Source organism: Drosophila miranda, chromosome 2 (assembly GCF_003369915.1).
Source record: "Drosophila miranda strain MSH22 chromosome 2, D.miranda_PacBio2.1, whole genome shotgun sequence".
NCBI classification, from domain to species: domain Eukaryota; kingdom Metazoa; phylum Arthropoda; class Insecta; order Diptera; family Drosophilidae; genus Drosophila; species Drosophila miranda.
Window position 1 is genome coordinate 19,872,280 of NC_046675.1, and position 27,947 is coordinate 19,900,226.

The 27,947-nt window shown below is 42.0% G+C and overlaps 1 protein-coding gene across 8 annotated transcripts in view; it reads right to left on the reverse strand.

Moving 5' to 3' along the window:
• The window catches only part of LOC108154155 (synaptic vesicle glycoprotein 2C-like), a 52,966-nt gene that overhangs the window by 18,283 nt on the left and 6,736 nt on the right, over window positions 1–27,947 (reverse strand). For 5 of the 8 annotated variants that reach the window (XM_033389704.1, XM_033389709.1, XM_017284314.2 and 2 more), the window contains exons 2-5: window positions 23,115–23,496; window positions 11,601–11,722; window positions 5,038–5,137; window positions 16–154 (exon numbers count right to left, since the gene is read on the reverse strand). In XM_033389704.1, coding sequence (XP_033245595.1) covers window positions 16–154; window positions 5,038–5,137; window positions 11,601–11,722; window positions 23,115–23,496 — 743 coding nt within the window. Of the gene's footprint in view, window positions 1–15; window positions 155–5,037; window positions 5,138–11,600; window positions 11,723–23,114; window positions 23,497–25,589; window positions 25,710–27,947 lie in introns of those variants that run through there. The other 3 variants (XM_033389706.1, XM_033389705.1, XM_033389708.1) reach the window with 2 other exon arrangements.

The window sequence follows — 27,947 nt, forward strand, 5'->3', positions numbered from 1 at the left end:
GTCATTAATTCTTACGGGATAGTTGCTGCGGCTTTGTCCAGTATTCTTTACATAAATAAGTGTTAAAACTTCTAAGGCCTTTTCCGATTCTCCGTGTTCCAGAAGAAATTTGGGACTTTCAGGGAACGCAAATAGCCAAAGACCCAATAAAATACTAAAATAAGAACAAGTTAAAATACAAATAAAAATGGTGATTAACAAGATAATTATAAACAAAAAAAGAAGTTATAAAAATGTACGTAATAAAAAAATTATATGTATGTACATTAAATTTTCTAAAAATTATAAATTTAAAAAAACTGGGTTGCATACGGTACCTAAACCGTAAGAATGGGGTAAGTGGAATATGAGTTAATGTGTCGTTGGTATGGACTTAATCTGCTTTTATTGTCTGTTGTTTAATTGGGCAATTCTTATGGTCAGCAATTGTACCAGTGTTTTTGCCCTATGCAAAACGATCGCATTGTCCGCCGAATTCGCTGCAGTAACGATTTTCATTGAACAAGCTATAGTGCTGTGTCGTGAGGTGTTATGTTTAAATGGGTGAATAAAATTAATTCGATAACAGAGTCAAGTGTATTTCGTAATGCTACATATGTATTAGCGCCCTGCATGAGTGCACAGTTTTCAAAAAATTATCCCATCTCGCTTAACTGAATCGTGTGCTACTCGAACAAATAACTTGCAGCTTAATTTGTACAATGTTGGGAGCTGGAATTGGTTTTGTTCCACCAATGCAAAACATGGAATTCGGCTTTCATAGGTACTCGTTTATTGGAGTACGCTAATATTTCTCTTGCCAAGACTTCTTCTTCTGACTGTTCTGAAAGCGGTTCGATAAAATCAGCTAGAAACTCTTCGAATTGATTTGAAAAAGTTGCCGACAGGTCTATGTATGTTCTCCTTGTCATCAGTGAGAAACGATAGCATCATATCCTTACACATGAGGGTTCTATCCACTTGTCTCAATTGATTTGCTGTATTGGCCACCCATTATTTTTGCTTTTATATCGGCTGGTAATTCGACGCCAGATGGTGACAAGAACTGTGAATCAAATGTTCATATAATATTCGAATAGAAACACACGCATACATTTTTCTACTAAACTTACATATTCAAAACAACCAAAAACCGAATTTTCCATTTTCAGTAAATAGCAAACAGTGCAAGCACCGACAGAAAATTAAATGAAAATGTCCTTCTCGTTAGCTTTATGACGTTTTCTTTTCTTTCGATTCGATTGACTCGCACATTCCACACTGCAGTGAGCAAAACAATGCACAACATACTGAGCACTCTCTCTCTGTCACAACGTTTTTCGTAACAGTGTGAGTGCGAGTCATACGAAATGACAGGAGTCACTCAACAATTATGCCTTGAGTCAATGAGTCAGCAAATGAAGGAAAGAAAATGATTTGAAAGATTGTGTTAATGTCAAATGTTAATGTGTGTGTGTGTAACGAGTTTGTTTCAAAATTTCGCCACACTCCCTTCCGCCGCCGCAAAGGACGAAAATCTGGGGATATTCACAAATCTCAGAGACTATACACGATAGAGTAACCAAATTTGATATCCATTATAAAACGAATATCTCAAAATTTCGCCACACCCTATTCCGCCCCCACAAAGGACGAAAATCTGTTGCACCCACAGTATTGAGGATACGAGAAAACTAAAAACGCAGAATCATACATAATAACCATATCTATCAGATTGCTGAATCTGGATCAGATCGGATCATTTTGATAGCCAAAGGGAACAAATCAATTTGCAGTAGCTACGCAGCGCCCGACGTCACGCTCAGACTGATTTTCTGTCTCTCTCGCACGCACTCTTTGTCGTGTCGTTTAATACTAGCATCGTCTGCAGGAGGAGAGCAATGCTGTCGAAGTATCGGGTATAAATGTAGCGTTGCGGTATCCGCAGCAACTCACAACGTTCCCCCTCGTTCTTATAGGAACGTTGCCGCAGTCCATGGAAGCGCTTTCTTCGCTGTTTCAACGAGATCAGTAAAACAAATCAAAGAAATGCCGTACGCGATCCGAAGATAATATTGGATTTTTTTTGTTTCTTCTATTAGCAACGATTGATTGCATAACCCGAAAGAAAAGCTCACGTAGTCAAGAGCTTCTGCGCTTAAGAGGGGCTGTGCGCTCTCCCTTATGCCCTTCTGGCACCCATAAGCGCATATTGCGCGCATAAGAAACAGCTCTCTTAAGAACAAGGCGTAAAAGGGAAGATGCAAGACTGTTCGCTCTGACTCTCTTTCTTCTTTTCCAGCTACTTGGGAGCGTTTGCTTGCGCTACTGCAATAGCACAACTAACCTGCCGTAACGATCGCTGCGCATAGTTTGACATTCGCTAGTTAGCCTTTCTTTTTTCTCTATTTACCTATCATAAAAGTTATATATATACAGTAGTTAACCAAATTTTAATCTTAAGAGTTAATATTATATTTGCCTTATTGAATTTTCTATGAAATAATCTCTATTGCGATGCGCTGTTCTATTTTTTTTTTTAAGTGTTTAACATGAACTCGTGCTAGAGTTCCTATATGCGGGGACCATGCTGGGCAAAGCAGGGTATTGGTGTTGTATGGAGGCTGTAAACCCCTTCGTTAAGGGATCACCGGATGAGCCAGGAGCGGTGATCATGGTAGTGTGGGCATTTGTCGTCAGGAACACACCGTGAAACGAATTGTATCTATGTACCTGTCCGTATTCGTGGTTAGGTGTGCTCATGTTTATATTTGTGTCCGATACTTCTCTTGCACGTGAAATTTCAATAAACGTTACTGTATCTATGGTATGATTGTTGGAGTAGAGTTGTGTCCCGTCCGTTCTTGGGAATAAACCAAGAGCTCTTCACTAGGAAGTACAAATTCCGACACTGACTCCCGCAAAACTCCTTGACAGAAAGCTTGATTTTAAATTGAGCATAGAGAACAGGGAAAAGATGGCCAAAGTGGCTCTTACACCTGCAGGAAAACAAAAGTTCGGTGGCTCTACATTGCCATCATACGAGTGGGGATATGGTGGCCAGCCCTGTAAAAGAAACCTTGTCATAATAAACTCAGCTGAGTTCAACATATAACTGGCGCGCTACGCACTACTTCAGGTGAAGTCCTGGACACCTTCCTGGACCTCCACTTTCCGCATCAGAATGAGAGAAGTCAGACAAAACATTTGGACACTCGGGAATCTTGCCGAGACTCCCGCAACTCCCAATTAGGGAGGACTGCGAGATTGGCGAACCGGGACCTGCACCTGGGGTCCACTTTTACACTGATGGATTAAAGCTAGACGGCCGCGTGGGTGGTGGAGTCTGCTGTAATGCTCACTATCAGTTACTGCTTCAGGCTCCCGGACCATTGCAGTGGGTTCTAGGCGGAGGTCGTAGCAAGAAGGCCATTTCTATTGTTTCTCAACTCTCCCTATTCCGGCACTTAGTTTGCGGTTTCTCTGACAGCCAGACAATCACACAGCAGAGCACAGTGATTTACAGCCATCACAGGACAAGAGCAGATTGGCACTCATGCCTCTAGACTGTCAATTCCTAAAAATTACTTCTGCAGAAGTTGTCCGGACACGGAAGAGGAGCTATCGGTTCCCTGCTTCTTCTGCCGCTTCCCGGCCTTGCGAAACTTCCGCAACTTCCGTTTTTTGGGGCCCCTTTCCTCACAGACATTTCGGACCTTTCCGAATTTAAACCAGTCATCTTGTCCAAATACATCCAAGCCACCGAATGAGCCTGCCTTAAATTGCAATAATATGCTCTCTACGGTTTCGGCAGTGAGAAGGGGCACACGCCCATGCGGCATCAAAGGATCTTTAATAGGTCCAAGTAAGCTGCGGGTGGATTGTCTACTTAGCTACCGCTTTATTTAAACTAAACTAGGATAGATGGAGCTACAAGAAGAATTTTCAAATAGCATAATTTTTCGGAGGATAAAATGACCCAATTGTTTTATACATTTTCGGGTGTCATTTATGCAATAGAAAGTATTTTGGCATTTAAATATCCAGGCTCAGGTTTTATCGCAGGTACAAAACTGGTCTCTATCAAATGCAATGATCTCCAAGGCATATATCAGAATTTCATCAAAGTTGAATTTGGTGGAATGCGAAACGTATCAATCGCTAATCTTCTGCGACCGTCTGAAGAAAGACTTCTATAATTCAGTTTTGGTAAAATGTTGACTTTTCTCCATGTCTGGGATTACGTCCACTAATTCCAGCCAGGAAGCATCCCGGCTACGTCCATGTGTGCATGACCCTGAACTTAGGGCTTTCCACGCATTAAGAGGTCAAGCAGCCGCCACGCTCAAAGCCCGGCTCAACTATTAGGCACTCCTGTAGGAGCAGAGAGACCTGATAAATGGACACTCTCACTACTTGAGATGAATAGCAAAGCCTTTCACGTCCCCTCGACGCTTATATGCTTGGATAAGTTGTTTGCCGTGTGGAAGACCGTGGTCGCAGTTTTGCTGTCACTCAATCAATACAAGCCTGATGGGGTATGGTGCACTTTCCCGTGTCTATACTGATCTTTCCCTGTGACTTCCTGAATTCCATCTCCCGATCTCCTTTCCCTACTCGTATGCAATTTTTTTAAATTCTTACTTCGAACATATGCTAAAACCCTAAGTTGGTGTCCTCAATACCCACAGCTCTCCAACCAGAGACAAAAGCCGAGGCCATCTCGTATGTTCTCCTCCAGTCTAGTTTCTATCTGTTCCGAAAATCAGTTCATTGTATACTACAAAATTGTAACTATCGATCGATCTCTGCCGCAGCTTCCAGCAAAGCTCGCTCTCACTTTATTTTTTGTAGTTAGTCATTTAGCAAAGTCTAATGTCATATGGGCGTGACTGATTTATTTGCGGTTTTTGGCTGTTCCTTCGAGTTTACCCGTTTTTTTGTAATTATTTCGAACATTTCAGAGTAAGGAATACGATTGATTTTTTTTGTGTGGTATATGTAAGTGGATAGCAAAATAGACAGCAATATAGATAAACAAAATCATTTTTTTTTTACCTGGGAACGGCACAAAGCGCAACAAAAAGATTCCAACTATGATAAGAAATTATTCCAGATCCAATATTGATTTTCAAAGGAATTAAACTCCACGCAATTCCTAAAATGTATACAAAATTAAATCTCAAAATGTATGAAGATTACAGGCAAAAGTATGTGGAAAAATTTAGTGACATCAGATTAAAGTGTCCTTATCATAATTACCACCGCAACACTGTTCCTGTTTTTGTCTAATGATCAATCTGGTTAAGGGCGGACTTGCTGAGCGCTAAAGTAGTGGTAGTATATAATATATATGTCCAATAATAACTGAGCATACGAGAAGAGCCAAAACCTTTTTGACGTATTATAGCTACACACGTCAACCAAAAACCAAAGTTTCTTTCCTTTTGTTGAATCAGACCCGTCGATTGTGCTTGTTATTGCACTAGAAAATACATATGACATATAGGACTTAGCAGTATCAATAACTGTTTTGTACCTATGTTTCTATGTAAAGCGTTTAAAAACGTAAAGAGGTTCAAAGAGAAAATGAGCTATCGAAACGGCATAATTCCCCTGTTTCATTATTTCTCTTATTTTTAATCATTTTGGAATCGTATTTTTATGAAGTATAGTTTATTTTAGTTTAAGGAAAAGCGGGAGCGCAATAAAGGCTCATTCTCTCGCTTGACGAATTCGCCTCGCTTTGCCACCGTAGGTAAGCTATGTTTAGAAAGGAAATTGTGAAAAATAGATCGAGCGCATTCATATAATTATTTTCGTTCCGCCTATTTAAGGCATCTTAAGTAAAAAGCAGCAAGGAAGTGACAGTGACTTAGAATATTCTGCTTTATAGTGGATATTGCATAATATATACATCTCTCATATACATATATATATACATATACATATATATATGTCGTGGGCTAAGGGACAGGGAGCTCTTCTTCTTCTTGCATTTCGTTTAAGCCTCGTGCCCAGTGAGTCGCGCTGTTGTCTCTTGCTACAAAATCCATGATCTCACTGCCGAGCACATTCTTGTCTCTGCCTCTCTCAGCTCTCGCATTGCCCGACTTAGCATTGCCAGATTCAATTGCTCTCCTTCCGCAATTCCTTTTTGATGTCGCTCTCTCAAATACAACAACACCGGGCCACACTCGGCCGAGACGACTCTCTCTCGCTCTGCAGCCTCGCTCTCAGCAAAACACGATTTGAAAGCATAACAGACTCAACTCTACAGCGTATTCTTTCTTTATTGTCACCATTTCTTAATGCTATACATCTCTTTCTCCTTCATCCTCATGTATCTCCGACATATATGTATTCTATATCATCTATACACATACATGTATTCTATATCTATATTTTATATCATGCATATCATGTCATATCTATCCATACTATTCCTTGATTCTTTAGGCTGACGTTTATGGCCCATTCCTCCCACTGTCACTTTGACAACATAAGAAAAAAACGAGGGGGAACGTTGTGAGTTGCTGCGGAGACCGCAACTCTACATTTATACGCGATACTTAGTCAGTATGGCTCTCCTCCGGCAGACGCCGTGAATATTAAACGGCACGACAAAGAGCGCGTGCGAGAGAGACAGATCAGAGACAATCAGTCTGAGCGTGACGTCGGGTGCTGCGTAGCCAATTGCAAATTGATTTGGTGCTTTTGGCTATAAAAATTATCCGATCTTAGATCTTTAGTTTTCTCGTATCTTCAATATTGTGGATGACACAGATTTTCGTCGTTTGTGGGGGTGGTGCGAAATTTTTAGATATTCGTTTTATAGTGAGAGCTAACAGGAGTGCGGAAACCAAATTTAGTTGCTCTAGCCTTAATAGTCTCTGAGATTTGTGGATGCCCCAGATTATCGTCCTTTGCGGGGGCGGAAGGGGGTGTGGCGAATTTTTGAAACAAACTCGTCAAGGTCCGATATCTTAGGAGTGTGGATACCAAATTTGGTGGCTATAGTTTTTATGGTCTCCGAGATCTAGGCGCTAATGTTTTACTCTAAGCAAAGCCGGCTATGCGAGAAAAAATGGAAATTATTTTGTTGATGCTGGCAATAAAAATGATACGATCCAATTCCAGATTCTGCAGTCTACAAAATATGGTCATTCTCTACGATTCTGCATTTTTGGTTTTCTCGTATCTTTAAAATTGTGGATGCCACAGATTTTCGCGCATAGTGAGGGCGGAAGTGGGCGGGGCGAAGTTTTGAAATATTCTTGGAGCAGTGACATATCACAGAAGTCCGGATTTGAAATGTCGTTGCTCTAGCTCTTATAGTCTTTGTGCACTAGACACTGATAGGGACGGACAGACGGACGGACGTACAGACAGACAGTGCTCAATCGACTCGGCTATTGATGTTGATCAAGAATATATATACTTTATGGGGTCGGAAACGATTCCTTCTGGACGTTACACACATCCACTTTTACCACAAATCTAATATACCCCAATACTCATTTTGAGTATTGGGGATAACAAATCACCGATCCACTGTGCCGAGGAGTGTGCTATTTTCCGACAATCACCCCAAACCGAGCCACCGTAGAGTTGGGAAACTCCACCTTGTAATATTCGACGCTTGTCGTGCTCGCTTTTATTTAAAATATCAACGGTTAACTCCAAAAATACAGCCTAAAAGTAGGCTCTTAAAAATTCCAGGTGATGATTGTTGCAGCAATTGAAGAAATTCATTAAATTACATTATATACATTACTACATAAGCAGCTTTGGCGTGTGCGATGTTGTTAGCTGAGGTTATTTTCTCGCACGTGGCTCTCTTGTACTGCTCTCTGAGCATGCAAGATCGGCTCTGCGTTGGAGTCGGGGAGTTTATGCTATCTCAGGCTGTGACCAGTTGAATAAATGCTTTGAAGTCGACCGCCTGTTTTCGTTGTTCTTTTATTACCTGACAATTTGTGAAAATCACTACTAGAGCCCGCTGGACCGGAGTAAATTATAATCTCATTTGGAAAAAGCCTTCCGAATTTTCATTGTAGCCCGAGCAGGGACATTGGCATCCAGCATTTTCGTGGAAATTCGCACGACAGACCAGTGACCTACAGTGCATCTTCGTTGTCTCAGCACAAGTCATTGGTTTTTTGTTATGTTGCGAATAGAGCTCTAGCTGGCTTGGATTGTATTCATCTTTAAACAAAAAAAGGTATTTTAGTGCGAAACAACTGAGTGCCACTTTACCACTATTACCACTTATTGGTGCTTTATACGGTGTGTTTCTCTATTTAGCCACTGATCTCAATTTTTGGCACTTTGTGAATTTGAATACCAATTAAATAAAACATAAGGCAATAAAATAAACCAAAGTGAACAGCCAGAAACATGAAATAAATATTGTTCGGAGCACCAGCCCTTAATAGCTCTTAAAACACGTCTCTCTTAAGTTTTCTCTTATCGCGCTTATCCTATGTACGCTTTCAGTGCAAACACGCACACACATATGTAATGTTCTTGCTTCTTATAAGGCACTGCTTCGACCCTGTCTAGTCGGTTGTTCCTTTTCGGGGCAATCGGTCAGGCAAGCAGTCCTCTTCGTCGCCCAAAACACGTCCTCTAACAAAAATAAACCACATCGAACAATAAACGCTAAACCCTAACAACGGAGAAACTTTTACTTGTAAAATTTTGAGTAATAGTTGCCGAAAAAGCTCGTCAGCTTCCAACAATTATTATATGTGGAAACTTGGTGAAATTAGGAAAGCGTGAAACCCCTATGCAACCCCGTAAACAGTAAGCGTAGAACGTCCGCACACCCATCCTCGCTATCATTTTGTAATACGTCGGCAAATAATGATCAGGCAATTGCCGATCTTTTTGCCCAGTTTTTCCAAACCACCTATTCTGAGGAAAGCTACTCTGGTCAACCGTACCCATACGGATTACCGAGGTCGAACAGCATTTTCAGTCCCTTGTTAAATGAATATTCCCTACTTCATGATCTTCGACTAGTTAAGCCGGTGTTTTCACCGGGTCCAGACGGGGTTCCAGGTTGTGTACTCAAGTACTGCGCAGAGGCTCTGTGTGGACCATCGCTTAAACTATTCACCCTGTCCATTGATTCCTCTTGCTTCCCCCCAATCTGGAAGGAATCGTTTATAATTCCTCTCCATAAAAAAGGTAGCAAGTATGATGCAAAAAATTATAGAGGTATAGCAAAGTTATCCGCTATTCCCAAATTGTTTAAGAAGGTTTTAACTCCGCACTTCCAACATCTCTGCAAGTCACTTATATCTCCAACTCAGCATGGATTTATAAGGCGGCGATCAACCACCACGAACTTGTTAGAGTTTACCTCTTTCATTATTAAAGGCTTTCAAGGTAACTTACAGTCGGATGTTATTTACACCGACTTTAGTAAAGCATTCGACTCTGTAAACCATTCCCTTTTAGCACATAAACTTGACCTTTTAGGGTTTCCGCCCAACCTCCTGAGATGGATTTCTACCTATCTTTGTTCTAGGTCTCAAAGAGTCCTCTTCAAAAATTCCCTCTCTTTACCAGTAAAGGTTTCTTCGGGAGTACCACAGGGCAGCCATCTAGGCCCCTTACTCTTCACACTATTTATTAATGACTTGCCTTCAGTATTAACATACTCTCAAGTACTTATGTATGCGGATGATGTTAAACTGTGTGTCCAGTACAAGGACATTTCATTTCATTCTCGCTTGCAATCCGATCTCAATAGCTTTCAGTCATGGTGTTGTGCAAACTTGTTACACCTTAATGCCTCGAAATGCAAAGTTATGACATTTCATCGTTCTAGCCCTTTGTTGGCTCCCTATACCCTATTTGGTGGTTCTCTTGAGAGAATTACCCTGGTGGATGATCTGGGTGTTATGTTAGACCCCAAGTTAAAGTGTTCCGAACACATTTCTACCATGGTAATTGAGGCCATGGGCGTGCTTGGGTTTATAAAGAGGTGGTCAAAGGAATTTGACGACCCCTATATAACAAAGACTCTCTATACCTCGCTTGTTCGTCCGATCTTAGAATACGGCTCCTGTGTATGGTGCCCTAAGTACAAAGTACACCAGGACCGTATAGAATCAGTACAGAAAAACTTTTTACTCTTTGCTCTGCGGGGCCTTAACTGGGATGCGGGTTTAAGACTCTTACTCTAGTAGACTACTATTAGTAAACCTCCCATCCTTAGTTAACCGTAGAAAAATGCTTGGTGTGATATTTATGCACAACTTGATCAGGGGTGACATAGACAGCCCTGATCTCTTGAGCCGCATAAGCTTCACGATTCCTATTCGACTGACTAGAAATTTTATACCGTTGTTCTTTCCACTTTGTAGATCGAATTATTCCTTGCATGAACCGTTTAGGGTCTTATGCTCGGATTATAATTCCCTCTACCATATTATATCCACCACTAATTCTCTTCCTCTTATTAAATTATTAATCCTTACACACCTTTCTATTAATTAGTAATTGTAGTGGTATTTGTATTTTGATTGCATGCTTAGGTTCTTAGTAAGTTTAGTGCTAATTTTCCTCGAATGTTAGTCTAATAGCTATCTTTCTTGCATGTTCGCGTTCGGTTCGGCTACGCAACGCGCGTCATGCGGCAGCGCCCCTCGGTCGGTTGGGCGGGAGGAGGGCTGCGTTTTGCCTGGGATTGCCGCGCGTAACAGCCTTCTGCTGGTGTCACACGGGCCACTTGACGGTGCAGTAACTGCATCGCCTCTTGAAAGATGCAGTCATTGCATGTCATATTAAAAAAAAAAAAAAAAAAAAAAATATGTGATTTGACAATGAGGTAGGACGTACAATTTTGTATTCTATAATTATCGTTAGACCTACGCAAAGGATACATTTTACTGCGGGTGTCTATTTAAGTGCATGCTTACATTGTTATTTTAAGAATGCATTGGCTAAGTGTTTTCCCCACTTGTGTTTTGTTGTAGTATCCTTTGATGGGCTACAGATCTTTGTTTACAACCGAACTGTCATTACTTATCTCCTTTATGTGATTTCTTTAGACATCCATTTTTTTGGATACATGAGTGAATGTGTACAATAATATGTTTATGTTTGAACATTCTGCAAGGGGCCGAAAGTAGCGTGGTTTCGACGATAATATGTTCATGTTTGAACACGCTCAGTGTGGGTCTTCTCGGACATCTTCTCTAACATCCATCTCTCACCTCTAGAGATATGAATTACATACCTTAAACGACGCCTAATTAATGTGCCATTATCAAAAAAATACAAAACTGCAAGGAATACATTTGTTTCGACGTTTCTCGAGCTTTCAAAGTCAAAATTTCGTTTAAAAATACTACCAAAAATGTTCATGCTTTAAAAGCCTAATACTTTTTAGACGATGAGCTTAAGCTGCAAAGTATTCAGTTAAGATCTAAAACTTTTTGTCAACTGTTCAGAATTAGAAAGTTCAATACAGCCAGATGTCAGATACTAAAGTTACTTAAGTTACTACCTCTGTTTGTTGGATTCACAGCGGAAATGTCGTATTGAATAGTGTAGTCACCCCCAAGATCGAAACCAAAAATTTTAGATTCAAAAGTGAAACTTACCCGGCAGCAATATTATTCCAAAAGTCCAGTAAAGTTCCATCCAACATAAAATTTTTTCTCTATGCTGTGTAGTTTGAAATTCACCCAAATAAGGGAATATTATACTCATAGTTCCTGCAACACTAAGAAAAAAATTTTAATTTAAAATATTCTGTTTTGAAGGATCTTTAGTCAGAACGGCTCTGGAAATATATGCGATCGAAAAATTGAACTGTACTAGGTGTTACCACACCTCGCGAATAACGGTTGACACTTTTGGCGTGTCTGATAAAAACCTCTCATCTACTTACATATGAAGAAAAGGGACAGAAAAGACCCGATAAAATCTGTTTTTGCTCAACTCGCTCTTCGCAAAGACCGATTTTTATACCCGATACTCAAAATGAGTATTGGGGTATATTAGATTTGTGGTAAAAGTGGATGTGTGTAACGTCCAGAAGGAATCGTTTCCGACCCCGTAAAGTATATATATTCTTGATCAGCATCAATAGCCGAGTCGATTGAGCCATGTCTGTCTGTCCGTCTGTCCGTCCGTCCGTCTGTCCGTCCCTATTAGCGCCCAGTGCTCAAAGACTATAAGAGCTAGAGCAACGATGATTTGGATCCAGACTTCTGTGATATGTCACTGCTACAAAAATATTTCAAAATTTCGCCCCAACCCCTTCCGCCCCCACAAAGGACGAAAATCTGTTGCATCCACAATATTGAGGACACGAGAAAACTAAAAACGCAGAATCATAGATAATGATCATATCTATCAGATTGCTGAATCTGGATCGGATCAGATAATTTTTATAGCCAAAAGGAACAAATCAATTTGCACTGGCTACGCAGCCCCCGACGTCACGCTCAGACTGATTTTCTGTCTCTCTCGCACGCACTCTTTGTCGTGTCGTTCAATATTAGCGGCGTCTGCCGGAGGAGAGTCATACTGACTTAGTATCGGGTATAACTGTAGAGTTGCGGTGTCCGCTGCAACTCACAACGTTCCCCCTCGTTTCACTTCTCTTTTGTTCCTGTTTTTGTACGTGAGGTGTCTATGGCAACGATCCCTTGCCATTGTGAATTGTAGGCGGTTTGACTATTGGAGCTTAAAATTAATCGTGAAAAGCAAAACTAAAATGTTCGTTCGCAAATTTTGCAATAAATATACATATTACAATATAATAGCCCAAAAGATGCGGAAAACACAAATATGTAAACATAAACAGGAAAAAAAAAACTAAAAACACTTTACTCAGACACTTGCACATCTAAAGACACTTTTTCTGTGAGCGCTTGATCAAAAGTGTCTCTCTAAGTTGTTATTGTGAGACACGATCTTGTGTCGGGCTCAACCGAAAACACCAAACACATAGCACAAGCGAGAGATAACAAATTTCTTCTCAGCGAGAGACCGTATCTGCGTGGTCTTTTTTTGTTTCATCAGTGACGAGACAGCAAAGGGAAAAAGCGTTGACCGTTGTTTGCAAGCTATGGGTGTTACAAAAGCAAGCAATCGCTTTGTAAGAAACGTAGAAAATTCTTTTTCACTTAAAGTTTTAATTTGTTGTCATCGTGGCGCTCATCGATCGGAGCGACGAAAACGGCAAGATCAGGGCTGCGCACTGGAAGCTTCCCGCAGCTGTCATGCCTACCTTCGATTGTGCTGGGATTAAATGAAAAATATAATTTTCAAAATAGTCAGATTTTTAGTTTAAAAGTTATAAGCACTTAAATTTGAAAATTGTTTCAGTGTGCCAAAATTTATTTCATTTTTCTCGCATACTGCATCTTTTAGCTGGAAAAAAGTTAACTATGCAACGTATGGTCTTGTTTTTATACCCGATCCTCAAAATGAGTAAAGGGTTATATTAGAGTTGTGTGGTGAAAGTGGATGTGTCAAACGTCTAGAAAGAAGCGTTTCCGACCCCATAAAATATATATGTTTAAGTATTTGAGCTTTGACTTAACAAGCTAGATTTGGATGAGTCAACTCCAATGAACTTGGAAACAGTAATGAACTTTCTAAAAGAAGTTGAGGAAGATCACTATACCTCGATTTGTGCATACTGATCCCGTGTCCCCGATTCAAGTACATGCCTTTGCCGACGCATCAATGAGGGATTATGGAGCCTGCGTCCATACCCGCAGAAAGACTGCAGAAGGTTTCAAGGTCTCGTTGTTGACTGCAAAGTCGAAAGTAGCGCCGCTCAAGACGAAAACCTTCCTAAGGCCTAATCTGTGTTCAAACATGAACATATTATCGTCAAAACCATGCCACATTCGGCACCCTGCAGAATGTTCAAATATAAACATATTGTACACATTCACTCATATATCGAAAAAACTGATCTCTAAAAAAAAATCATAAAGTATATAAGTAATGACTGTTTGGGTGTAGACTTTTCTTTTAAAGTCTTAACATTTTTGTCCCTCGAGACTCTCCGTTGTTTCCCGACTGTGGTAAGAGCGCGGAGTTCTTTTGAGATTGAACAAGTGTCTAGTTCACTGATAGCTAAAGGTAGCGAAATAAAAAATCTGATTTCCCTCCTGTAGGATGAAACAGAGTATATGTCGGGTCAAGTAGCATAAATACTTTAAATTATAGCCAGTGTCGCAGCCTAATTACTGTTTGATATTTGATTACAAAATCGTTGCTTGCCGCAATGCTTACGCACAGCAACGGCCGTTCTTTAGACTCTCTGTCCGCCTTCTTCATTCCTGTCGTTCTCTCGCGCTCTATCTATCATTTCGTTTTCCGCTTAGCTTCATCACGAGCTATGGTATTAGATGCAGCTATAGCGCTCTCCTTCTAACGCTCGCTTTGTACGCTCGCCTGCATTAGGGCACGGGCAAGTCGGTCCGCCTATATAATATAAGCATATAATTCTAGGTCCACATTGGTTACAACGAATCAAACTGTAGCACGCTGCGCGCTGTACAACGATGGTGCTCACGAGATCCAGCACTGTCAGAAGTTTAAAGCGCTGTCCTCCACAAATCGCTATAAAGAAGCCGAGCGGCTTTCCTTGTGTATAAAATGTCTCGAGCAACTGTCGTACCTGCGGGAGTAGACACCATACCCTCCTTCATTTCGGTAGCCCTGAAGATACCGCAGTCCAAGGGAAATCAGCGCTGTATACTCCATCTCAGTCTGCGCTGTCTGAGTCTATGCCGTCTGAGCATTTCACTGAGCCCTCTACTTCAGCGTCTACCTCGTCTGCCCTTATCGCTCATCAAGATTACTCTCATCACTGCTATTGTAGCCTCTAGCATAATCGATCAACAGCCACGCTTTGGAATTGACACTCAAAACTGGAACATTCCATCGAACATACCACTAGCAGATCCGGAGTTTCAAAAGCCGCAGCGCGACGATCTGCTAATTGGCGTAAGTCTGCTTTTCGAACTCTTGTGTGCTGGTCAGGTCAAGCTACTGCCAGGATTGCCTTCAATTCGGAAAACGCGCTTGGGATGGGTCGTGTCTGGAGGTTGTTCCCGCTTAAAGGTTCATCTTTGATGGTCTCTCGCGCTCGGGCCGTAGGTGCTGAGGATAATAGTCCAGAGAATCGGCTTGAAGTGCTTTTCCGGATGTTTTGGGAGGTAGAAAATTGCATCGAACCAATAGTAAATCTAGGCAATCTAGGCCCTTTACCCTTAACACTCTTTATTAATGACCTGTCATGTATGCGGATGATGTTAAACTCTGTGTCTAGTATATGGAAATTTCATTAAATTCGCACTTGCAATCCGACCTCAATAACTTTCAGCCATGGTGCTTTGCAAACTTGTTACACCTTAATGCCTCGAAATGCAAAGTTATGACATTTCATCGTTCTAGCCCTTTGTTGGCTCCCTATACCCTATTTGGTGGTTCTCTTGAGAGAATTACCCTGGTGGATGATCTGGGTGTTATGTTAGACCCCAAGTTAAAGTGTTCCGAACACATTTCTACCATGGTAATTGAGGCCATGGGCGTGCTTGGGTTTATAAAGAGGTGGTCAAAGGAATTTGACGACCCCTATATAACAAAGACTCTCTATACCTCGCTTGTTCGTCCGATCTTAGAATACGGCTCCTGTGTATGGTGCCCTCAGTACAAAGTACACCAGGACCGTATAGAATCAGTACAGAAAAACTTTTTACTCTTTGCTCTGCGGGGCCTTAACTGGGATGCGGGTTTAAGACTCTTACTCTAGTAGACTACTATTAGTAAACCTCCCATCCTTAGATAACCGTAGAAAAATGCTTGGTGTGATATTGCACAACCTGATCGGGGGTGACATAGACAGCCCTGATCTGTTGAGCCGCATAAACTTTACGATTCCTATTAGACTGACTAGAAATTTTATACCGTTGTTCTTTCCACTTTGTAGATCGAATTATTCCTTGCATGAACCGTTCAGGGTCTTATGCTCGGGCCTTAACTGGGATGCGGGTTTAAGACTCTTACTCTAGTAGACTACTATTAGTAAACCTCCCATCCTTAGATAACCGTAGAAAAATGCTTGGTGTGATATTGCACAACCTGATCGGGGGTGACATAGACAGCCCTGATCCGTTGAGCCGCATAAACTTTACGATTCCTATTAGACTGACTAGAAATTTTATACCGTTGTTCTTTCCACTTTGTAGATCGAATTATTCCTTGCATGAACCGTTTAGGGTCTTATGCTCGGATTATAATTCCCTCTACCATATTATATCCACCACTAATTCTCTTCCTCTTATTAAATTATTAATCCTTACACACCTTTCTAGAAATTAGTAATTGTAGTGGTATTTGTATTTTGTTTGCATGCTTAGGTTCTTAGTAAGTTTAGTGCTAATTTTCCTCGAATGTTAGTCTAATAGCTATCTTTCTTGCATGTTCGCGTTTGGTTCGGCTACGCACCGCGCGTCATGCGGCAGCGCCCCTCGGTCGGTTGGGCGGGAGGAGGGCTGCGTTTTGCCTGGGATCCGCGCGTAACAGCCTCCGGCCCAACTTCAGAGGGCCGGGGATACGGCAATCAACTGGCTACAAGGTATCTTCAGGAAGATACTGGTTGTGGGTACAATCTCACGAGCGTGGCTTAAGGCAAAGATAGTCTTCATTCCCAAAGCAGGGAAACCTCGCACTCAACTGCAAAAGACTTTAGACTAATCAGCCTATCATCCTTCCTCCTCAAAACCTTTGAGAGACTCGTCGGGCTGCAACTGAGTACAACTATACTCAGTTGCTCAGTTGCTATCAGGTGCACAGCATGCATACCGGAAAGGAAAATCCACAGAAACGGCTCTTCATGAAGTGACCTCAGCGGTAGAGAAATCTCTGCAGCTCAAAGAGTACTCACTTATAGCCTTTCTCGATATTGAGGGAGCCATCAACAACGTCATACCGGGCGCCATTACAGAAGCCCTGACTGACCTGGGGGTGGACCGTCTTTTGGTGATGCTCATCGATCAATTGCTCATATGCAGGACGGTGACATCATCGATGGGATCGTCAGCCAAGTCAAGGTCTTTCAACAGGGGCACCCCGCAAGGTGGTGTCCTGTCTCCTCTTCTGTGGAACACAGCAGACAACATGATTCAATGTGACCTGGAAGGGGGGACTGCAAGGTCATGGCCCATACGGACGATGTTGCGGTAATCTTCTCGGGAAAATGCCCCCAAACACTGTGCGATTGAATGACCGCAAAGCTAGCGCAACTGTCGGAATGGACAGAATCGCGCGGACTGGGAGTAAATCCCTCGAAAACGGAACACGTATTATTCACAACTAAATACAAGGTGCCGGCCCTCAACCCACCAATATTATATGGATGCAGGCTCTCCTTTAGCGACAGTGCCAGTTACTTAGGGTTGGCAACTGACAAGAAGCTTAACTGGATGCTGAATGTCAAAGACAGAAGAAGGCAACGACTGCACTTTACACATGCAAAAACACTATTGGGCTAAGATGGGGTATGACCCCAACGACAGTCCAATGGATATATCTAGCTATAGTTAAACCAATACTACTCTATGGAGTTACGGTGCGGTGGCCGGCCCTATCAAAAAGGGCGATCACCAAGCGACTGGGCAAAGTTCAGCGAACTGCCACCCTATGCATCAGCGGAGCTCTTCGCACCACCCCAAATGATGCGCTGAATGCCATCCTATGCCTTCAGAGCCTTGACCTCGCAGGAAAGGAACGGGCAGAAGCAGCAGCAATACGTCTGAGCGACTCAAATCAATGGGTGAAACAGTGCATAGGTCACTCAGCCATATAAAATAATAGCAATACCCTCCATCAAAAACGGACTACTAAGTTGCAAGAGAGTACACAGTTCCTTCCTTCAACACAATCATCCCTCACAGAGACGAATGGCTCGAGAGACTCCCAGGCCCAGATGGGTCCATAAACATCTTCCAGGAATCTCTCCATAAGAATCTCCCAGATCACTGCAGTGTCTTTCAAGCGGAAGTCATAGCAATCAGGGAGGCTCTAGACTGCCTACAAGCGGTTGCTGTTAAGTGCGATTTTCTCGAACTTGGCCACCGTGGCAGACTGCCGCAAATCTCTCCATTTGCTATGAGATTGATTTGGGGATCGGGACACAGGGACATCGAGGACAACAGTATAGCGGACGAGTTGGCCAGATCTGGCACTCAATTCGCCTTCTCCAAGACAAGAAGGATATCTGTATGGCAATGGCCACCTATAAGATTATTATAAAAGAGCAATACAAGCGTCTAACAAACGAGATGTGGCAAATAGTGCCACGATGTCGTATTACTCGGCTAACTTGGCCGACCATAGATAAGAAGCGCACCTCTGAGCTCTGCAAACTAGGCAGAAAAAGGTGCAGGGCAACGTATGACTTTTCTCACAGGACATTGGCTAATAGGCACCCACGCTAACAGGCTGGGTGCCCAACATAGCACCTGTCCCACAGTAGAACACCTATCCTGCTCCTGTTCAGCTCTCAGCAGAAGAAGGCTACAACACTTAGGCTCTGCCTTTCTAACTGACATTTCGGAGGTGTCAACACTATGTCCCTGGCTGGGCTTGTACAACCCAAATTTTTTTTTTAAGCTTTTCAGCAATGTTCCACTTATTAAGAGAGGTTATAGCTACGTCTTAATCAGCAACTTCGGGCTTGGAATTCTGGGTTACTACTCCTGGACGTACCAATTTAAATGCAGAACAAAAGTCAATGCCAAGGTATAATTCTTGAGAGAGTGACGGTGCTAAATACAAGGTTATGGGCTTAGTTTCGTTTTGAACCAGAACGGGAGTGGTGATCTTGCCTACAATTTTCAGCACAGCTCCATCAACACAGATGCACAGATGCATTAACGGTTTTGACGGTCGCATGACTAACTTTCAACGCTAAATCCCATCCTATGTAACTGATAGTTGCCCCTGTATCCAAAAGACCAGTGACTGTTCTCCCCAATAGTTGAACCTCTGCATACGGTCTTATGTCCTGCGCATTCCCAACTACGGCGGATAACCAAACTTTCCGTTTTGCTTCCGTGTTTCATTAAACGCAACTTCATTCGTACGGAGCGTTGGCTAATTTTTAATCTCTGTCCTGGTTGGTAAGTCTGGTATTTGTGACATGGCCGGTTGAAGTGGTAGCGAGATTGTTTTTGAGCTCGTTGCTCCGTATTGGTGGCTTTCGACACCATCTTTCTGTGTGCACTGATCAACGGTGCCCGAACTGCCAAGTTTTTTATTTCCATTTTCTACAAGAGGGCTTGTAAGTGTCAGATTTCCCACACCCATAACAAGAAACCCTCCGCTCTCCAGTACATTCTTGCAATTGCAACAGTTAAGGGTCATGGCATCAATACTTGCATCATCTACATTGTCAGCTTAGTCATCCGTCTCACTGAACGTTTGATGCATCTCATTAATATGTCGCTTAGACGCGGCACGCTGCAACGTTGAAGTAGAAAGTTCTGCAAGAATCGTTCGCGAGTACGTACTATATGACGCAACTCTGTGATACTGTTGATTGGTACATACAAGATTTCGTGTTGAATTTCTGGAATTAAATTTGCTTTAAGAGCTTCTAACAAATGGGGCTCAGTCATTGGCTGTACTAGTTTGTCTGCCAGTGCGACTATTGCTTCATAAAACAAATCAAACGGTTCATTTGGCTTCTGTTTCCGCTGCGTGATCGCTGAACGGATATCCAAGTCTGTACGCCCGTCTTTGAATTAAGTCTTGAGTGCTACGCACAGGTTGTATGAACCAAGCAGGATAAGGAATTTCCAGTCGGGTGCAGTTGACTGTCTTTCGGACAAGTACTGGGGTGGTGACCTCTCGGTCCCCACGTTGGTCGCCATTTATTATTTTTCATCTTTTATTATCATTTATATACATATACATGTATAGCTAATACTGTAACAGATAACGAAGCAGGAGGCTAGGATCTGAAGCGGCAGATGAGCAGATGGAGCGCATGATCGAGATCCATATACGCGTTGCTGCCGGTCTCATGGTTAGTCAAATAGAGTGGGGGTGAGGTAGGGAGAGATCGCGTCATGAGCTCGAGAATTAGAAACGGCGACAAAATAATAAGATTCGAGTGCGGGTCAAGGTTCAGACGGAAGAATTAACCGAGAAATGCCAGTGTAGGGAGATGAGTCAGCGGAACGGAGTCGAGCGGGGGTTGCTTGCGGTGTCATTGCAACTCGTTATGCCCACCCTTCCTTTATCGCACCGGCGTCAAATGATGCCGGGATGCAGACTTTTAACGTGGTCGAATAAATTGGACGTGTTGCTACTTGTTCTATAATCATTGGAACAGTATATGCACCTGGCGGTCTTGCCATCTTTGGACCCCTCAAAATGAAGCCAGACCTTCGATTTGCCAATTCGCTGCCTTTTTAAAGTAGGCGATTCTCCTTCACTGCTTTGACCAAACTAAAATGAAAATTTGCACATAGCAATAATTAAATCATGTCACTGACCCTTGACACTTGCCATTCCCACCAATTTGTCCATATGTCAATTTGTCAAGTTTGAGCCCTGCCAGGTTCAGCCATAAGCGGCTGATGGTTTCGATTGCCTCGTTAATGCTGCTCTCCGTTTCCGCGAGGGTTTACTTTGTGACCGTCACCGCGACATCGTCAGCGAATCCCACGATCTCGACCTCTTGCTATAAGCTGAGCCGAAGGATTCCATCGTGCACGGTATTCCACAATAGAGGTCCCAGTACGGATTCTTGTGGGACGCCTCCAGTCTCCCCGCTCCTGGTGGTGCCGCGTGCTTTAGTGCGCCGGTCTTCTTCATGACCAATTTTTAAGCCTTACCCCAGAGATCATTTTCGGCTTCGTCGCAGAGATCTAGGAAGCATCTTGATTTCCTTCTTCAGTGCCTTCCTTCTTTTAGCATAGTTTTCCCTGAGCGTCTGGAAGTCTGTTGTTCCGCGGGATCTGTGGTACGCCCTTCTAGCTCCTATGCGTACGTGGCGGGCCTCCTCGATTTCCTGGTTTCACCAGTATACCGGCTTATGCCGGTGTGTGCAACCAGATCGTCTTCGCCTTCCACCTCAACTAGTCCTGCTAGGGCTGCCCGGAAGGCTTGTATGTTTAACGTAGCTTCTCTATAGTACCCCCTCGTAGCGATACTTTGGGTGGCGCTTTTGGTCTGGATACTGGATACTCGCGGTGTACTGCTCGCTGATCTGCCATGCTTATATAGGTGAGGTATACGATGGATGTGGTACCTGCTCTGCTGAAAGTAGGTTTGGAACCAGCGTTTTTTAAGACTGTGTCCAGGGAGACACCACTTATCCAGTCAGGCGATAGGGGATCCCGCGCTGGCCACAGGTTTCCCTTGGCTTCTGGTCGGTGAGGGATATACCGCCCCTTTTCGGTCACCAGAGCCCCTATTTTCCGGGACACCGCCTAGGCGGGGAAAGGCGGGGTTGGAAAGTAGTCGTATCAGCGACCTTCAGCCCTTTTCCCTATCTAGACTTGCACTAGCTAACTTTGGCCATCTAGGCCGATATCGCTTGCTCTCTACCATTGGGAATAATTCCGGGAGTACACTTTAACTGACCCGATGGGTTCGGTCTTCGATTAGTAATGGTAGAAATGGTCGGCTCATCTGTTTAATACATCTTCGACGCGCTGGACACGCGGTATTCACGGTCGAGGTTAGAATTGTTCTTTCTTTTTACTGCACTGAATTTCTTTTGTTTTTACAGACGTCCATCTGGGATCACGAGTACAATTAAAAAGACCGACCTACGCCACTCTCCATTCGCTTGAGCTCTTGGGTCTCTTATTGCTTTTTTCACCACACATTGACAATTGATGCTGCATGTGTAAGGAAAGGGGAAACCGTGGGACGGTTGCGCGATATTTTTGTTGGACAGGCGCCACTACAAGAGCTCTCCAATCGATGTCCTGATTGGAGCTGAAGTCCTACCATCCGTCTTGCTAAGCGGCATGCAGACCAACAAATGGGGATCTCTCCTCGGACAAGAAACAGTTTTCGGTTGGGTACTCAAAGGCCCAGTGCCTAGTGTGGAAAATAAAATTTTATCCTTTTCAAGTAGAATTTCCAGACTACCTATCAAGTGGTAGAAGACTCTGGGTACTACTACGAAAGTTATTGTCTTCCAGCTTCCTCTGCAAAATTTCTCGAACGGTCTCCAACGCTTGACCGAAGGGAATTTTCCGTGCCGAATTCAAGACGGAACTTGAATGTAAATCCGTCCTTAGACCAACATGGCCTCATCAGACTATGTAACCGTGTGGCAATTTCCAATGTTCTAAATGTGCCTTTAACCAGTTCTAAGCTCCTTACTAATACTTTTTCGACTATTCCATCTTTCTATATTATTCCATCCTAGTTTTTTCATACAGACATGGCCCCACGTCCCCACGCCAACCGCATCACGGAGAGCCGTCGTGCTCGAGGGACTAGCTCGTACCGTTGCTGGGTCTGTCGAGGAGTCCAACTCGCTTGGGGGGTGATCGAAAGATCCATGATCCACACTGCGATCACAGTGGCGTAACGCTTAAGCTAAGTTAGACGCGATTCCACTCCCGTCGTGTGCATATTCGAAAATACACTGGAACATTTTTATTGGAACGTCTTCGCCAGTGATTCTTTTGCACATTCGTCGCCGGACATCAGCGACTCGATCCGCCCTCCTACAAACAGTCATGATGATTTAAAGGGGGTTAAGATCCATTATGTACATATATAGACCTGCGGCTTTGATTATCGGAATAATTGTAATGTCAATATTAATAACAAACCCCCACAAAAAAACGAGGGGGAACGTTGTGAGTTTGCTAACTTCCAAATCGACTTCACAAATCTGAAAGCAAAAAAAAAAATAACTCGATGGACCGCGATTTTTCCTGAATTAACATGCAACAAATATTTGTTGGTCATTAGGTAAATGTTCAATATAAAAGCCGATGCTCCGGAGGATAAACTATGATAGACTTACTGGGGGCTTAAAAATCTTCTTTTTTTTTAAATTAAAATACATTAAATTAAGAAACTATTAAAAAAGGTTAAAAAGTTCTTACTTGAATCCATTTACTAATCGGAATAACATAAAAATTATATAAATCGGTGCAAACGAAGATAATATTCCGAATATGCCATCTGCTAATAAAGTTGTAATTAAAACAACACGTCGACCTTTCGTATCAGCAAGGCATCCCCAAAAATATGATCCAATTAACATTCCTAGCATAGGTGAAGCAGATAGCCAGCCTTTGTCTGTGGATGTCATGGTGAAATCACATGTAGCAGACGGCAAGACGAAAGATATAATTGTCACACCCATGGCCGTATTCATGTAAATTAAACCACATATTGTAATCAAAAGAAATTGAAAATTTCCGAATCCAGTTTGAAGTAATGCGTTTTCATAGTCACTCGCAAAGTCTTCCAGAAAGTCAAGGCCTATAAATTAAAAAAAAAAGATATATATAAATATAAATTCGTCATAATTTCTCGTAGAAATATTATCGTGTATAGAAAATTCAATATTAGCGAAAGGACGCTGAAAATTGTTTTCGTAAAATGAATACAAATAAACAACAAATTAAAGCAGCATTTATTCGCGCACCATGAAGGGAGTATCTTTTGCTGCTGCTTTAAAAAAAGGACTAGAAAAAGCAACACCTCCAAATGGCGCGTTTTAAAATATCAGGAAAATACAATGCCAAGCACACACACGGGAGATCTTGCCTCATGACTCCAAAGGCTTTTTGGGCTCTGTCGCGCAACTGACCCGCAGGGCTCCAAGTGTGAAGTCTGGCTCCATGCCCTTTTCTTAACCTTTGGTGTTGGTGGCCTGAGCCCATATCAGCGCTACGTATAACAGGGAAGACTTTACAACGATGAAGAGCAGTCTCCTGCTCAATTTTGGGCAACTATAGCTTATCATCATTCGATAAGGCGTCTTCACCTATAATGCTATTAGGACTGTTTCCTTTTTCTGCTCGGAAAGTACAAGCCATTCTGGGTATAGCTAACACCTTGTGCCGGCTCTTTTGGCCGGGGTATATTCGCCGTGCCGGAATTCACAGAAATTTGTAAGTTTCTCGTAGTTCAAGAATAAGGCGTGAATTAAGTGGTACAAGAAGAGTCCTTTTTTATTGTACTTAATTTTACAGATCCTCCTTCTGAGTCGCACGTTGCTGATTACTGTGTGTTGTAGCGTGATGATGTGGGAAAGCTGTCGTTTACCCATACTAGTATGAGGCGGTTTCGTGTGCACCTGTAGCGATGCTCTAACTAAGCTCGCCAGATTGACGGGGTTCATTTTATTCTCTCCTATCGCATACTGACACACACTTGCATGCTACATAATTGGCGCCCAACTTAGGGCCTGAAAAGACATAATCTCTCGTATTGTTGGTACTTAACTTCAGTACCAGAGGCATCTAATGTCACCTTAGCTCTTTATTCCATCCAAAACAATAATTCATATTCGGAGATAACCAAGTCCCGATCCAAGTATTCATCTTCATCATTATATTGGACCAGTTCCTCAGAGAGCTTCATAAAGCGGTTGAAAGTTGCAACCAGCCGAGTTTCTCTAAAGTTTGCACAGTAGCAAATGACTTTAAAAACACCCGAGCCTCCGTAGCTCCTCTAGATATTTGAGATTTGCAGCCATTACGTTGCTAAATAAAGCGAGGCACTAAGGCCTTCATGAAGGTTATGAATAGCGGGGGTTGATGTGCGGCGGTACAGGGATATGCGGGCGGTTGGTTGTGACTCAAGTTTTTTTACTAAAATTAACTTCACGAAAAGAAGTCCAGCAAAAGGGAATTTAAAGATCATGCGATGCGACGGTCCAATGCAAAACGGTACACATCGATGTATGCGTGTGCAACTACGGGTTTTGCCTATACGTATATAATAGGTGCTTATGCGGAACAATACAATACTGAGCATATGAATAGGCCAATTTCTTATATAAATGAATATTTAAATAAAGGAAAGCGGCTAATTTTAACAGTATCAATATTATACCTAGAAACAAAGGAACAGCCTAGGATGGGAACTTAACAATTGTAACCCCTTGAAACTATATTAGCTTCACATATTTTCTAATAACATCAGTACGAAAGAAAAATTTTCCGAAGCCCAATTTGTTCAAGTACCGATGGCGGCGACATTTTCTTACTGATACATGAACCGGCGGCATACACCTTTTTTTAGCATAAGATTGTCATATTGACGATCATCAGAATCAAGTGCTACAGCTATAAGCTTGTCATCTGATAATGATTATATATTCGAGTCCTTTCTGCAGTCGAAAATGGCTCCTACTGTGGGTAGCACACATCTCTTTAAAATTATTATATGCTCCGAATTGGCTTAATATTTCTTAATAATAATAAAATGACCAGTGTTTTTTTGTTTTGGTTCATCACTCATAGAAAAACCTGTACTTCGGAGCTCAAAAGTAAAAAAACGTATACTTTGTATGTAGAAAAACAGATCGGAATAACGTATAAAATAAAATTTCTTAAAATACTTACTCATCCTGAATATGATTGAACTCTTTTCAGACTTGCACGAATTTTTCAATATACGTTGTATTTAAAAAAAAAATTTACACCGGTGGTAATGATTGTGCAATGTAAATCTTAATATTCAAGCTAAATTAATCAATTTTGTATAGTATTTTACAATTGTTATCAATTTGACGAGTTTCAGTATGATTTGGTATTTAGAGTTATTTCTAAAGGGGCTTTAACAATAATTTACTAAGTTAGTACCAATGCAGTATAAAATATATGCGTTTGTTGCTGCCATATCGATCATGTGGTACAAAACTCGCGTCGTGGCATATTGAGTTTTAGCTCTGATATGATAGCGATCAATTAAAACAATCGATCTTAACAAGGAGTGATAATCCAGTCTCCATCCTCTCAGTCAGGGTGGACAGTACAATCACTATCCTCTCAGTCCTTAACAACTACGGCTTAAACTAGGAGAAAAATCGAAGCATAATATATCGGATTTGCGGTTTGACCTAAATCTGCTAAATCTTTTTCCGGAATGCTTGGGTTGAGACAGTGGAAGAAGATAGCGCAAGCAGTGCCGAAATTCGCAGAGCATTTGCACAAAATACAAACCTGCTTTGTAGCCTTGAAGAGCTAAGAAATTAACGTGTGGTAACACTATCACTTATATAGGACTACCACCGAAATGTATAAAGACAGGGATCCAAATCTATAGCATTTTAGCAATGGGCCAAACTGATCTGCTTTTTGAATTCAAAGCTATTAACATAATTCAAAATTAGCTATCAAGTAACGAAAACGATTTGTCACGAAAACATATACAGACAATAAATTCTGTTCGTCTATGAAGAGATGATTTTGAGCGATGGTCAAGACGAAACAAAAGTATCAAATTTGTATAGTGATAACAGTCGAAATGCAAGAATTGATGCTAATATAAGTTGCCGCCAAAGACGGTAGAAGGGCAGGAGATTATCGACGAGCGTTTTGAAAGCCGAACTGCAGCTCCAAATGAGTGCTGTTAAGGAGAGAACAAGTCTCTCATTGTGCAAGGCTACAGGCCGATAGTAGAGGAACCAGCCGGCGGTGGCCAACAAGTCATGTTGAAGTTCGAAGATCAAGGTTAGCTAATTAAGGGTTAAGTCGACCAACAACAAAAGGTTATATCGATGCTAAGCTACACTGAAATTCGCTACTCCTAGCTATGATGGCACAACAAATTTTTGTTGGGGTTTTCATGATACAATTAGAAATGTCAGCGTCGAGGAATAATTGGACGGCAGATGACACCGCGGACGCTTTGTGTGCTTTCCTTGAAGGGTCTTGCTGCTGGGGTCCTACCATCGATTCCCGACAAAGAGAAACTGAAGTACGATTATATATGCGAGTCCTTTCTGCAGTCGAAAATGGTTCCTACTGTGGGTAGCAGACATCCAGCATCTAGCAGACGAATAAAATGACCAGCTTACCAGTTTTAAAATGTGTTCAGTTTACGAAACATAATATTTAAATAAAACCACAACCGTTGTGTGTTTATACCTGATACTCAAAATGATATAGGTATACGGGTATATTAGATTTTTGGTGAAAATGAATGTGTGTAACGTCCAGAAGGAAGCGTTTCCGACCCCATAAAGTCTATATATTCTTGATCAGCATCAGCATGTTATGTCAGTGAATTTAGAAAGTCATTCCAAAAATCTTCGTAAGGACTCTTTTAGAGACTTTAAAAACAGACTAAAGATAAATTATTTGCCAAAAATCCAGACCCAATTAGACCCTCCGCCACATTTGTATGTATGTCTATTGCAAGTACATACGCCGACGTACACGCCCTGAATATTTAAATTAGCATATGCATATCCCACCACACAACCAACGTACTTATTGACATACATATGTACCAACCATACGTACATATATCTAACATAAACTTTATTTTGGATGCAACAGTTATATACCGTTTTCTGCAATCACTGTCGCCCCCCTTCTACCCATTGTGTGAAACTCGCCAATAAAGTGGTTCCTTAACCCAAGCCGCGGTATATAGCACGTACAGCCATACCTACATATATAAATTTTAATTTTACTTCTTTCAATTTTTATTTTATTTTATTCGGTTTTAGATAGGCGTGGCGACCCCGAACTGCTCTACTGCTTACAAGTAAGTTCCCAGCACTCCCGACGCTCACTGCTCGTTCTGCAACATTGTTGCGTACCCAAAACTCCGGTGTCGCTGGGCAACATCCCCTGTATAACGGCTGATCTTATTTTTATATATTTTTTCGATCGATTGTGTTAACTTATACATACAAGCAGCAGCAGAGGGGAATTCTTTTCGTTTTCGCTTCTCCAAATGTTGCTTGCGTT